This window comes from Planococcus citri, chromosome 2, assembly GCF_950023065.1.
Source record: "Planococcus citri chromosome 2, ihPlaCitr1.1, whole genome shotgun sequence".
Lineage (NCBI taxonomy): Eukaryota > Metazoa > Arthropoda > Insecta > Hemiptera > Pseudococcidae > Planococcus > Planococcus citri.
This window is the reverse complement of record NC_088678.1, coordinates 53147966-53162000: the sequence shown is the minus strand read 5'-3', so window position 1 is coordinate 53162000 and position 14035 is coordinate 53147966. Positions and strand designations below refer to the sequence as shown.

Here is a 14035-nt window from a genome sequence, read left to right as displayed (position 1 = left end):
TTCATCAATGTTTTCCCCATTACAAAAAAGTAGGCATGTAGGTGTATAGGTACATTTATCGAATGTTATGCAATTTTTGATATTTGTCAGCACAATTTGCGCAATTTCAATCACCTATACAAATGCTTATTCCACAGATTCAATTCTCAAATTTCAACTTAGGTACAGCTATTTTTGTATCAATTTTGACAACTTTTCATACATTTTTGAAGAAGTATTGCCAACATTTTAGGCAATTTTTGCAATTGGTAGATTTTTATCAACTTTCATATGCCTGATCGTGACCATTCTACTCGTATATCAATTGAGGTAATTTGCTGTAAATTTATGATTCTTGAATATTGTTTTCAAAAAAAATTGCCAATACACAAGTACTTTTTCATAGTTATAATTTTGCGGAATTGTGATGACATTTCTAAAAAAATTTATGTATTTCGATCTTGAAATATTATCAATTTTACTGAATTTTCAACAATTTTATGCCAATGTTGTCGGTTTCCTGGTAAGCTACCCTAGTTATTTCAACCAATTTCATGATTATTTTTCAAAAAATTTTGATACGTTACAAAATTACAAAACTTCTATGCAATTTGCAAGTCATTTTTTATAATTTTATGTGAATTTTTGGTAATTTTTGTGCAGTTTTCTGCCATTTTTTTCGATTATTTCGTCATTTTTGCTGTTTTTTTTGGCATAAGCTTCGATTCTTTTTCTCTTTTTATAAAGTTTTTAAGAGTTTTAGGTCCATTCAATAATTGAACTTTTCATGAAAAATTTGTACTTTTCAACTTTGCAAACTTTGTTAAATGTCTTAGATGTCTACTCATCGGTTAAGAGATAAAAGCTTCCAAATATTGAGCACTTTTGACAAAAATCGCAAATTGTTGAACTTGAGAGAACTACAATAAAATTTAAAATGGTCTTTCAAATTTTACGGTAGTCAGAAAAAAAGTTTCAAGTGAAAACTTGAATAAATTGAGGATTGCCCAATTTCTAATTATCAAAATTTCATGAAAAAATTCCAAAAGCAGCCAATTCAATTTACCCTAATTTTTTTCAAATTCAAAGACATCAAAAGTCACCCAAAACTGACTCTTTGGGTCAAATATTTAGCGAAATGGTTTAAATTTAACTCGTAATGTTTTTGATTTTTGAGGTTAAAACTCTCAACATGATGATAAATTGGTTCAGAAGCACGCGTAATTACGTATAATATTCGGATTCAAAATAAATGAACTTAATCAGGAGCAAACAATAGGTAGGTAAAGTACAACAAGTAATCATTCAGGTATGCAAAGTTTAAAACCAAAAAAAAAAAAAAAAAAAAAAAAAAACTGAAACATTGAAACGCCACCACCACTGCTAAAGTTGTAATAAAATGTGCTATCAGCACGTGATTACATGCACCGAACCTTATCACTTTAACGTGTAAAGTTTTCTTTTCAAGTTTCGTTTTTTTAATGACAAGCACAGCTTTTGAGACAGTTTTAAAGTGAACAATTTACGGGTATGGTGTGTTTCAGTGTTCGAATGTTAACGGATTAAGCGCGTAAAAGTGATAAGCTTTCATTTCCGTTGAGGTGAGTTCGAATATTCCAGCTTTAAGTAGGCTGCATTAGGTACCTATTAATTCTTATTGCGATTGTTTTATACCTAATTTACCTATTCGTGTAATAAATCCTCGCACACTTGACCCACTAAAGCATTGATAGATGGTTGCTAATATTTACAATTTTTTTTATGTGATTTTACCTGTTTTTTTTTTCGTGTGCGAATAGCATTAGAAATCAAAAAAAAAAACAAAATTTCAACAGTGAAAATTCTCCCTGTGGTTTAACATAAGTTTACAATACCAAAGACGTATTGTTGACAGAGTTATACCGGTATTATTATCTCATAAAATATTATATCGTGACGTTCGTGAAAACTAAGGTAAAAGTAATTTACGATGGTGATAAGTAGTCAATTTGCGATTTTTCGAATGAACTGTTTTCAATACTTTTTCGACTAGGTTGAAAAAATTACAGGAAATTACTTTCAAAAGGTCGCCGAAGTTTTTTCAAGGTTATAGAAAAATTCAAAATATTGAAATTACGTCAAGTAATAGACAAGTAGGTAATTTTTCTTTTGGAAACTGTAAAAAGTGCCAGTCATTGAAAATTTTAAGAAATGAATTATTACTCGTCTGAACGTGGCGTGGTTTACTCAATTTACCTAGGAGAACTTCTACTAATTACTTATCCTTTGTAGAACACTGACCTCGTACATCACACCCCCCCCCCAAACCCGAGGATACCTCATGATTGCCAAACTGAAAAATCCTTCAGATCGCATCATCCCAACTTCAGCAAAATGACTAAAATTAAATTTTGTTCAAATTAATTTTTCTTCAAAACCCATCACTATTTTCAGTCTTCTGAATCATTTCTCCCTGATCAAGTGTTCGGATGAAAAAATAAGTAATATTTTGAGGAAATCGAATTTCCGCCTCCAGTACTGAAGATAGGCAAAAAATATGAGGCACCTAATTTCTCCCTCCACAAGATCCAACTTCTCAGGAAAATTTTCTGTTGTCAGAGTGATAAGTACAGAGTCAGCCCATTTATGTATTTGATCAACATTTTAAAATTAGGTATCGAGAAAAAAATCCAAATAACCTAATGAAAAAATTTGTTTAGATTATTTTTTTGTGTTCTCTGTTATCAAATCTGTTAAAGATGACCAAAATACGAAATGTGTTATAATAACCTTTGTTATACCTACACATGTTTATAGTCTGTATTAAATAATGATGAGTTTACTCTAAATTCGTTTTATTCCATCGTGATAAAGTCCAACGATTAAAATAATCGATGGAATACCTACTGTAAGATCAGACATCAGTCTCATGTAGATACCTACCTGTTAGTGTACCTATATAAACGTCGTTTAGGTATTAGGTTGTTCGATCGTGTATCATAAATAGTTCATCAGTGATCGTATAATATTGTGTTCATTCAATTTTTTTTTTCGACCGGTAACAAATTTAATAATTCAGTGTCGTATAACTTTATGTTTTTCTAACTTGAACTGTAACAATTGGAAATACTCGTGAAAAGGTAGTAGAGATTTTTAAAAAATTTAATAAAATTAGATAGGTACCTGCATAGACAGATAATGTACGGAAACACAGAAGTAGTTGAACTTGAATATTGTTTTTTGATGATTTGACAATAATTTTAAAAAAATGATTGAAATTTTCGACAATAAATTTCTTCTATCCTTCAATTTTCCAACATTGTGGTAGTTTTATTCCTTCATTGTTTTCATTTCTATTTCATCTTTAAAACGTTCTATCCTTCAATTTTCCAAAATTATGGTAGTTTTATTCCTTCGTTGTTTTTATTTTTATTTCATCTTTAAAATGACTTGGGTAAAATAATTCATCAAATTTAGATAAATGATTTTGAATTTAGCTATTTATGTTCTTGAAATTATTCTAAAACACGAGATTACAATTTTGAAAAGTGGAATAATGTAGTAATTTCAAAATTTAATATTCACCCATACCTACGAGTACCTAATTTTAGAATAAAGTTCAATTTTTAGATTTTTTTCTTCTTTACAATAGGTCATTTATGCTTGATCATAAATTAACCACTGCCAAAAATTATTTTAAGGAGTAAATTGACGTGAATAATCTCAAAATGTAGTCCATTGGAAAAAATGAATCAAGTATTGAAAACTACTGGAAAAATAATCGATCATCAAATTCTGGAAACCTGAGTACCTACCTACCAGGCTACTCACCCTACTCAACTTTTTGATTGCAAAAAATATTATTTTGCCAACTTTTAGACAAACAATTATCCATAAATACCTACTTTTATAAACAAAATTTCAAGTAGGGTAATTTCTAAGCAACTTAATATCTCTGTAATTATTAAAATTGATAATTATCAGCAGGTCTATTCAAAATGGGGAGCACCGATACAACCATTCTACAAAACGGAGACAGCATCCATCAAAACGGAAAGATTACCCAAAATGGAAACGTAGAAAATTTCAAAAATATCGTAAGTACACCTTCATCACACTTACATAAAATTTTCAAAATCGACCTGTTATTTAATAGTGATTAATTTCTTCACAACCTTGAACTATTGTTTTTGTTATACAATCGTCGGTATTTTTCTACTTCGTTTACTTCTACCTAGATAAATATTTCCGAGGTACATTACGAGAGTAAGTATTTTTATCTTCAAAAAAAAAAATTATTCGTCGATAGACTCGCATGATGCCACGCAGCCGACAAGCGATGACTAATTACACATAAAAAAAATGTTTCAAAGTCTAGAATGCGATTAATCCCGGAAATTTATTCACCTATACGTTTGAATTCCTTTATTTACATTAAAAAACTTTGATTTTGTAAATCGAGAGTTCATTCATTCATTCGATGTATAATGAAAAAATTAATTTTTCAATTACCTATGTATTATGTATTATGGATCATTTAACGCGATCGAATTACCTCCTCGGTGGTAAATTGTTATTGGTTTATTCGAGTAATAAGTGATCGAAATCGTGGATCAAGGTGGTTTCAATTAAAAATTTAAAAAAGTAGGGGAAGACGTTAAATTTTGAAAAGCAAATTGCGTGGTATTACAATGAAATTTGGCAGCAGTTTTCAAGTGAAATAGATTATGTACCTTATACCTTATTTATCCGACAATTTGTATGGGTAAAATGATGATGAATGATGGTTTTGTTTAGGATTTGAAAGAAATTAATGGTGGAAATACGAAAATTGAAAATCCCAATAATGATGTCGAGTGAGTATTTTAATTAGAAATTCTCCAATTAATAGAAATATCTAACTTGATTATCTTAACAATAACGTAATTATGTACTAAGAATACTTAATTACTTCACTTATTTATAAAAATCCATTTTTTCAACAACCAAGTATTCTCGACAGATTTATTATAATAAATAATTATTTAACTGATGAAATTTCAATCATCCAAATTCCAAACGCTATGAATAAAATTGTCAACCTGAGTAAATTTTTATACCTAGACTTAGTACAAAAATTATAGTTTGTAAACTAGGTGATGGATTTTTTGGTCAACTTTTTTTCACCTATAATAATTTTAAAAATAATTATATTTTTCTTGTGTTTTTATAGAAACGAAATAAGAATAGAATACAATTGGCCAAGTGGGACAGGTGAGTGCATTTCGAGTATTTATTATTTTTATCATTTATCTACTTATAATTTACTGTACATGAGCAATTTCTTAACATGCCGATGATAAATGAATGAATGATGTGCGAAAATATCAGAAGTAAAAATATACCCACATAACAATCGCAATTAAAATGTTCTTAAAAATGCGAATCTATTATAACATTCGTTTATCGTAATTTTCTTTATCAAATTACTAAATTACTGCATAATTTTAATTACTCGTTGTTTAGTGAATTTTGCATTTTTGTTTATTCGAATGTAATTTCGTTTATCACACGAATTGCTTTTAAAGATTATCAAAAGTCGTGATCTACGTATAATTGGAGTAGGTACCAAGTTCTGTAGGTAGGTATCCACATGCAGTATTTTACATACTTATAGCATCGTTTTGAAAATCAAAGTGGAATTTTACTTACATGTTTCAAAAATCAAATTAAAAAGCTGTTAAATACGAAACAGAATTTTCTTTTCATTTTTTCCAATTAATTTTTAAATGACCTTGTTTGGCAACGAACGCAGCTTGTGCATTACCTTATTAACCATTTTTGTTTTGAGAAGGTGTACCAATAAATGGTCTTACTGCAAGGGAGGTATCTTATCCAAGTACATATTTTAAGAAAATACTCATCTATTCAGAAAAATATACTTAGACACCTAGGTGAATAACACAACACTGCATCCTCAAAAATGTACCTAAATAATAAGGGGCTGAAAAATTACAAAAATTGCAAATTTTGCGCTACCTACTTTTTTGGACAAATCATTCTTATATTTAGCTCTAAAACCACTGAATGTAGTATTTTTTGAAATTTTTTGTCCTTTTTGTCCCGGAGAGAGATTTTCATCAACTTTAATCTAAAAATAGGGCTACATAATTTGAAAAATGGAAAAATTATTACAAACTGCTAGGTATGGTAGGTAGCAGATACTATTTTAAAATTTTCACCAACCCAACGGATTACATTGGGAGCCTGAAATTGTCTGTATCTATATTCATTTCAGTCTTCACTCTTGTGAAGTTCAAAATAAAAAAAAAATACCACCAATAGGAAAAGACAAAATGATCTGCTTCGGGTCATTCTACGTCAATTCGATCAAGAAGTGGTAAGGGAGTAGCGATTTTTTTGAAATTTTCCCTGTGGAAAGACTTTCCGAAGGGATGACTAATGGCGCAAATCGCAACCCTCCAGCCCTTTTTTAAAGGCTGCTAGCGGTTGTCAATGTTTTCAGTGAACTTGAAATATCATCCATTTCAGCAGTAGATTACTCGATAACCGCGATACCTACCAAAATGGAACTTTTTCCAATAGTTATAGTGGTTTTGAAACGCTTTTTGGTGATATCATAAAAATCAGTGTTGCCACTTTTTTCGTACGAAAAATTAGCTCGAAAAGTTTCAAAACGTAGCTTTCTAATCGTTTCTCGACTCTCAAAAATTCTGAAAAAATATTTTAGGGCCTATGGACTACTTTTTATGCTGAACAACATATTACATATTAAACAATTGAGACGGCATTATTTTGTAAAATCGATTTCAAAAAATTGAAAGTTTCCAAAAAAATGCGATTTTTGATTTAAAACATGAAAAAAAGTTTTTATTGGTAAAGTTGACCCATTTGGCCCCTATTTTTGGGTATCCGTTGAAAAAGTCGCCGACCCCCCCCCCCTACCACTTCTTAGTTGCATTGACGTGGAATGATCCTTTCATGACTTCAAATGAGAATTCGCGGTACCTAGTTTCTAGTTTATCAATGATCCAAAGGGATACAAAAACTGATAACCAAGGTCGAAAAATTGTACACTATACCTAATGAATCGATGAAAATATTCAGATGGCTAATTAACTATTCTGATGACCGAAATTTCTGTTCGCATTTGCAACATAATAATATTGTTTGAAGCATAATTTTATGATATTTTTGGGGTTCAAATTTTTCAACAAATAGTGTAAATCGCAAATTTTCAATACTTTATGCCCTTTCACTGGAAATTTGGGCCCTGAAAATAGATACCTACACATTTTCTAAAACAAATCAATCAATCATTTCAAAAATGTTTTTCGAACCGACTAAAACGACGTTTTTTACAATAACTAACCGGTTATTGGATTTCTTTTTAATCCAACAATGCACGTATTTTTTGTGCTATTTTTGGGAAATTTGAACCCCTGAAGGATTTTCAATTTTTTCAATCGACCATCTACATTCAATGATCTCATATTCCAGTGGAAAAAAATGAGCAAAATCGATGACTGATGGGTCTATAGAACAGGTTCCCTGATTAATATTTCAAACCATCTTATTGAATTTCGAATTTAATTAATAAATGCCTGGTTTCATTGCATGCCTAAATTTTCCACTGAAAAATATCAGAAAATAACCCACGTGTGTAATATCGAAAAGTACGATAAATTTGAAGGTCAAAAACGTAAAGGTTTTATTGAATAACCATGTAGATGTATCATGTAATCGATATACCTACGTACTTGAATCACTTTTTTTTTGCATTGTTCGCATTTACGTACCTATCTACCTGTATGACCGAGTACAATGTACGCAACATGGCATTATCAAACACTGAGATTTGTGTAATTCTTATTGATTTCAGGACCTGATAAACTAAGACCTACTGATAACATACACACTTCTGTGCCCGACGGATGCGTTAAAATAAGAAATTCTTTCGAAATCGACACGAAGCCTATATCCGTCCCAACATTAGTAAATGAAGCTGTGGAAAGATGGGGAGATTTACCTGCTCTAGGAACGAGAATAGAAGGAGCCGGATGGGATATCGTGAATTTCAGGTTAATATGAAATTTACTTTTGATTTCGCTTGCATTTTTTTTCATTTACATGTTATGATTATAAGATATGATGAACGAATATAAGTAAATGAAAAAATGAGAATCCACAAAGTTCATAGTACCCATCACATATACCGACTTTGTACGTTTTAATTTTCAAATAATGTGTAATGAACTTTGATCGTCTTATCGGCGACAGAATAATGAAAAAAATTACATCGAAATTCACTTTTATCCGATTCTCGAGGCTATATAATGCAAGCTTTGTCTAAGTCGTTCTTTCAAATATTCACATTTATTCTTTATGTTCGGTGTGCTCAATTAACGTGCGATTACGCGTTGGTATTTTGTAGTTGGCGAAGTGACATAAATGTTTGTAAGTATCGACAAATTATAAATTATTTTATTGTGATCATCGATTGGCTTGAAGAACATTCCTATCTACTTGATCTATTTCAAATTCATCTTGAACTAAAATGAGATTCTCGCATTCTCGCAAATGAATTGATTGCAATTCAAAAATTTAGTGGGTATACTTCGGTATTGTGACAAAGGTACTCGTCTACTCGTATCTGCAAAAATTATTGGGCTAAAGTGATATTTTGTTAGGTATTGATTCCTATAGTCTCAGACATCTGATTGGTTTATACCTCAACTTCATACATTTTTTGGGGGACACGATAACGATGATAGTCATTTATATAATCTGAAAGCAGAAACTCTCGTTTAACGACTTAAAGTTATTATGAATTTTACAATATGTACTCAAATCCGTTTTTACTGATTTTTTTTCAGGCAATACCGCGAAGATGTTCGAACCGTAGCCAAAGCTTTTATAAAATTAGGTTTAGAACGTTATCATTCAGTATGTATTCTGGGAATGAACTCGAAAGAATGGTTCTACGCAGATATAGGAGCCATCCACGCTGGGTAAGTTATCGTGAAAACTTGCAAATAAGTGTTCTTCCAGTGTAATTCTTGAACAACCTTTCTATGTACGAATAATTTGCTCGTTTTCCAGCGGTTTTGCAGCCGGAATTTACACCACGAATTCACCAGACGCCTGTTTACATTGCCTGAAAACGAGTTACGCCAACATCGCGGTTGTTGAGAATGATATGCAGTTACAGAAAATTTTGAAAATCCGTGACCAAGTACCTGATCTTAAAGCAATTATTCAATACACAGGCAAACCCAGTGATTCGTCAGTATTAAGCGTAAGTATATCGTAACAGATACCTCTGGCTACCAAATCCCGACAAAATATTGTTCTTACTTTCGAGTATGCTAGCAGTCTTCTTAAAAGTTATTATTTTTATAGTGGCAAGATTTGATGGATATTGGGAGCAAAGAATCTGATGAAAAATTAGACGAAATAATCGACTCGTTAGCTGTGAATGAATGTTGCTCTCTATTGTACACAGTAAGTGACCTTTAATCGAGTAGTACAGCGTATCAATTTACACTCGTAAAACAATGTTATCTTATCATCGTACATATATTTTGATTTCCAGTCAGGAACCACCAGCTTACCAAAGGCAGTAATGTTAAGTCATGATAATTTGATATTCAATGCGAAAATGGCAGCTAAATATTTAGACATGGAACCGGGTAATGAGAGAATTCTATCATATCTTCCACTTAGCCATGCTGCTGCTCAGGTACCTTACCTATATTTACATGTAGAAATGTATTCATTTAAATAGGAAAATGACTTGAGAATTTTTTTTTTGAAATTTTTAGGCTGCTGATTTATTTATGGGCCTTGTCTGCGGAGGTTGCGTTTATTTTGGCGATAAAAATGTATTAAAAGTGAGTATTTTTCGCGATATCAGCGTAGCCAAGTTTATTTTCAGCGAATACTCTACACTTTTGTTTAGGCTGGTGGAAAATTTTAAAGAGATATGCGTATTTTGTGTAATAATTACGTAGGTATGTACTTATTTACCTAAGAGTATGCCTATCAACGGGTCCTGTGCATTGTTGAAGGCCCCAATCTGATTATTTTTATCCAAGTGATAAAGGTACCGAAATACCTACTTGCGTACTTTTATGAATACTGTATTCATCCTTGAAAACGTTGAAATGTGTTGACTAGAGACCATTTTTATGTCAATGTTACCCACTTGTTCAAAAAATGAAATAAAAATACAAAATATGTACTGTAAGTATATGCAAGATAGGTACCGAAAAACTGATTGTAAAATCCAATGGTTGTAAAAATTTTACCATTTTTTAAATACGAGTTCTAAAATTTTTCCTAGGGAAATAATTTTTGTAATTTATGGAAAACTATCGAGCATTATTTAAGTAAAATTCAACTAAAAATTTCCACTAAGTGGTCATCGTGTAATACCTGTTTCGCCATCAGAATTCTCTTTATTTTATACTTTCATTATTTTTGTAGCAATGCGAACGTCCTGATGAGACAGGAAATGTATAGATTGTAAATCCTATCGATAATTTAATTTAAGATGTTAATATTTTATCCACTTATAGCTTTTAATCTACCTTTCCTGCATTGAAAATGGAACCAGTACATCTGGAAAGCGGATATCTCGGATCATGTTTTAGTGACGTCTACCTACTTGTTTGTATTTTGATAAGTCTAAACAGTTTTGTAGACGTCATAAATTAATGATTCACTTTTCATTGGAATATCCTTATGGTTCTATACTTTCAAACCGCTTTTCTTTATTTAGGTTAAGATTTAGCTTAATCGTGTTCAAATTTTTCACCACATTTCGACAATGCATCATACTTCCTACCTTATAATATATTTTTTGTAACGAAGAATTCAATATTTTAAGGGATCAATGGTGGATAACCTAAAAGCTATGAAACCTACGATTTTATTCGGTGTTCCCAGAGTATGGGAAAAAATTAAAGAAGGTTTGGAAACAGCTGAAAAAAAATCATCCAGAGTCAAACAGTTTCTCTTCTATCACGCCAGAGCAGCAGGTCTCGCTCATTACAAAGCTGTATCGGAGGGGTAAGAATGAACATTGTATCACCTATTCATGATTGTAAACTGGTTGTTTTAATTGTTGATGTATTACTTTCATCAGTTATGTGGGAGAATCATTCTCGTATAAATTTTTCAAACGTTTAGTCTACGGAAAAGTTAAAGAAGCTTTGGGTTTTGATCAATGTCGAACATATTTATCAGGAGCTGCGCCCATACCAACCGAAGTCAGAGAATTTTTAACCAGTCTTGATATGCCTGTGACAGAAGTGAGAATCAGTGATTAATGTTTTACAAATATTTTTGTATAATTCATTCCATTGAGATGAACAACTCAAACAATTTTTTTTCAATTTTTAGGCCTACGGAATGTCAGAAACTAGCGGCGGACATTTTATTAGTAAATCTCCGGATCTTGACTTAAACGCTATTGGTAGAACTTTCCCTGGAACTCGCTCGAAAATTGATCAACCTGACGAAAATGGAAACGGAGAGGTATCTAACTGACGGGCAAAAAATATAAAATTTGGTTGCAATGTCACACATATGGTGGCCTAATACTTATATTTGTTGCTCTCAGATTTGTATGTATGGAAGAAACGTGTTCATGGGATACTTGAACGACCCCGAAAAAACTGAAGAAGCTTTAGATTCCGATGGATGGCTGCATTCTGGAGATCTTGGAAAAATTAACAAAAATTCGTTCCTACAAATAACTGGAAGAATAAAAGTACGTAGGGCTAAAAAATTTCTGTAACAGTAACTCTTGAAATTTTTATTTACGAGTGTTTATATGGACTTGTTTTTCAGGAGCTGATAATTACAGCTGGTGGGGAGAACGTAGCTCCTGCTTTAATTGAATTAGCCGTAAAAACTGAAATACCCATAATTAGTCAAGCTGTCATTATAGGAGATCGTCGTAAATATCTTTCTATGTTGGCAACATTAAAAGTAAGTTTACAAATACTTAGTGTCTTAAGAATGAGTGATCAAAAAAAAAATCAGTGTTGAAGGCTATAGGAACGAAAAGTCAAGGTTAAAAACTGAAAAAAAAATTGGTGATATGAATTTTTACCTATCTTGCAAATTAAATGGATTGTGAATAAATTTTGGAGAAAAAAATTTATGTCAATTTCAAAATAATGGAGAAAATATAGTTGAACGTCGGAAAAAATTGAATTTTTTAAAAATCAGTGTTTGTCACTTGATTTTCAAGATAGACTTCTTTTTATCCTCAATTATATCTATGTATTTAAATTTTGAGTTTAGTTGCCTGTCATTCATTTGAACACCATATTTACTTTTCGAAATCGTCATTCTCAATTTAAAATGCGATGCTAAAATAAAATAAAATTTACAGTGCGTGATAAACATGGAAACAGGAGTACCACAAGACGAATTATCACCCGAATCCAAAGTGTGGTTGAAATCAATTGGAGCCAGTCAATATAAAACCGTTTCAGAAATTGTTGAGAAGAAACCTGCTGAAGTGAGTACCAATGTTCAAAAATTCAAAATGTGAGCCACGAATTTGATTTATTAATTTATAATATGTTTCAATGACTTTCGTTTCTGTAGGTGTACAAAGCCATCGAAGAGGGAATTAAACGTGTAAATGATAATGCAATTTCTCAAGCTCAAAGGATACAAAAGTTTACCATTCTTCCAAAAGATTTTTCACTAGCCACCGGAGAATTAGGTTTGTGACTAATTTTAATTTTTATATTTTTGAACAATTCACGTGGTTATTTAGATTCTAATCATTTTTTTTTTTTTTTTTTGCAATACAGGACCAACCATGAAAGTTTTAAAACGTATTGTCTTCGTTAAATACGAAAAAGAAATTGAAGAACTGTACCAGTAACTACTATTTTTAAGGAGCAATAACATGATTTTTTTCAATTTTCCGCAAAACTGTTTTATATTCATTTGCTTAAGTTAATCTTAATAGGTACCCATGTTTTTTTCTCCTGAGCAAGTTCGTATTTGAAATTTTTATCCAAAGATTTACCAGACATTTCAATCTTTTTTTATTCATTTTGTAATTGGAATCTTAAATGAAAACCCCTACTGGCTAATTGAATTTTTTCTTCAATTTTACTGGATATCATACACTTATGTTTTTAACTTACCTACCTAGAAACTTATCTGTAAGCTTTTTTGCGTAAATATCAAATAGATATACCGCGTCATATCAAACAAAAAACTCCCTTCTTGCTCTCTACTGAAAATTATTAATGTTTTAATGATAAAAAATTGCAAGAATTTTATGATGCCTTCAGATGATTTATCTGTATCTAATTACGTACATGCTAAGATTGATAAGTACTTCAACATGTGAAATGTGTCGTACCTAAAATTGCATACCAACTCCACTTACCAAACATTTTTTGTTTTTTTCTACCAGTTTTTAACATTTTACGCTACACGTACGTTTTCATAAAGATCATTAAGTAATTGTAATAAACAGATCAAGCAAAGATCACAGATGAAGAATTTTTCCCGATTTCTCTAGTTCGAAATCATCTCGACCTCGAGTAATTATTGCGCTGGATGGAGAAATTGAAAGGGTTGCGAATTATTCGTGTCATGTCAGATTAGGTTGCTTTTGAAAGGATGGGACAAGTTCCAACATAACATAGACCTTGTTTATTTTATTACCCGTAGTTATGAATTCGTGTTGACGATTGTTAATTTTGAATTGGTAATAAAAATTGTTGGATCGAGAGATTTTTTCAATTTCGAATTTATTAGGTGTTTCTGGGCACCTATCAATACGTAGGAAAAAGCAATGTGCTGGATCTACTCAAACATGTCACATTTGTATTTAGTACATACTACATAAGTACATTGGAAAACATCAAAATACCAAAATTTTTCTCTTCTTCCTTCTTTTTCCACATAACCCCTTGCTTCTTCTCGACTATTAGTCTCAAAACAGTAGTTGTATTTCAAATATGTAAGTATTATAGTATTTTTTTTAGATATGTGAAATTCAAAACCAGCTGCAAGATGCACATATTCCTACATA

General features: G+C 31.2%; 2 protein-coding genes across 6 annotated transcripts in view; one reads left to right on the top strand and one right to left on the bottom strand.

Moving 5' to 3' along the window:
- The window catches only part of LOC135836458 (uncharacterized), a 145038-nt gene that overhangs the window by 71735 nt on the left and 59268 nt on the right, over positions 1-14035 (bottom strand). The window lies entirely within an intron of this gene.
- On the top strand, positions 1429-13732 carry bgm (bubblegum). 5 transcript variants are annotated; one of them, XM_065351284.1, is made up of 18 exons: positions 1429-1580; positions 3943-4055; positions 4756-4814; positions 5171-5211; positions 7841-8039; positions 8835-8969; positions 9061-9256; positions 9361-9462; positions 9554-9700; positions 9783-9851; positions 10850-11031; positions 11108-11273; positions 11365-11499; positions 11585-11734; positions 11815-11955; positions 12365-12493; positions 12583-12703; positions 12795-13732. In XM_065351284.1, the coding sequence occupies exons 2-18, from the start codon at positions 3957-3959 to the stop codon at positions 12866-12868; spliced, it is 2145 nt and encodes a 714-aa protein (XP_065207356.1). In that variant the 5' UTR covers positions 1429-1580; positions 3943-3956; the 3' UTR covers positions 12869-13732. The 5 variants fall into 5 exon arrangements, with proteins under 5 accessions (XP_065207356.1, XP_065207358.1, XP_065207359.1 ...); XM_065351286.1 differs by having other exon boundaries at positions 1431-1580; positions 3946-4055; XM_065351287.1 differs by lacking the exon at positions 1429-1580 and adding an exon at positions 1597-1619.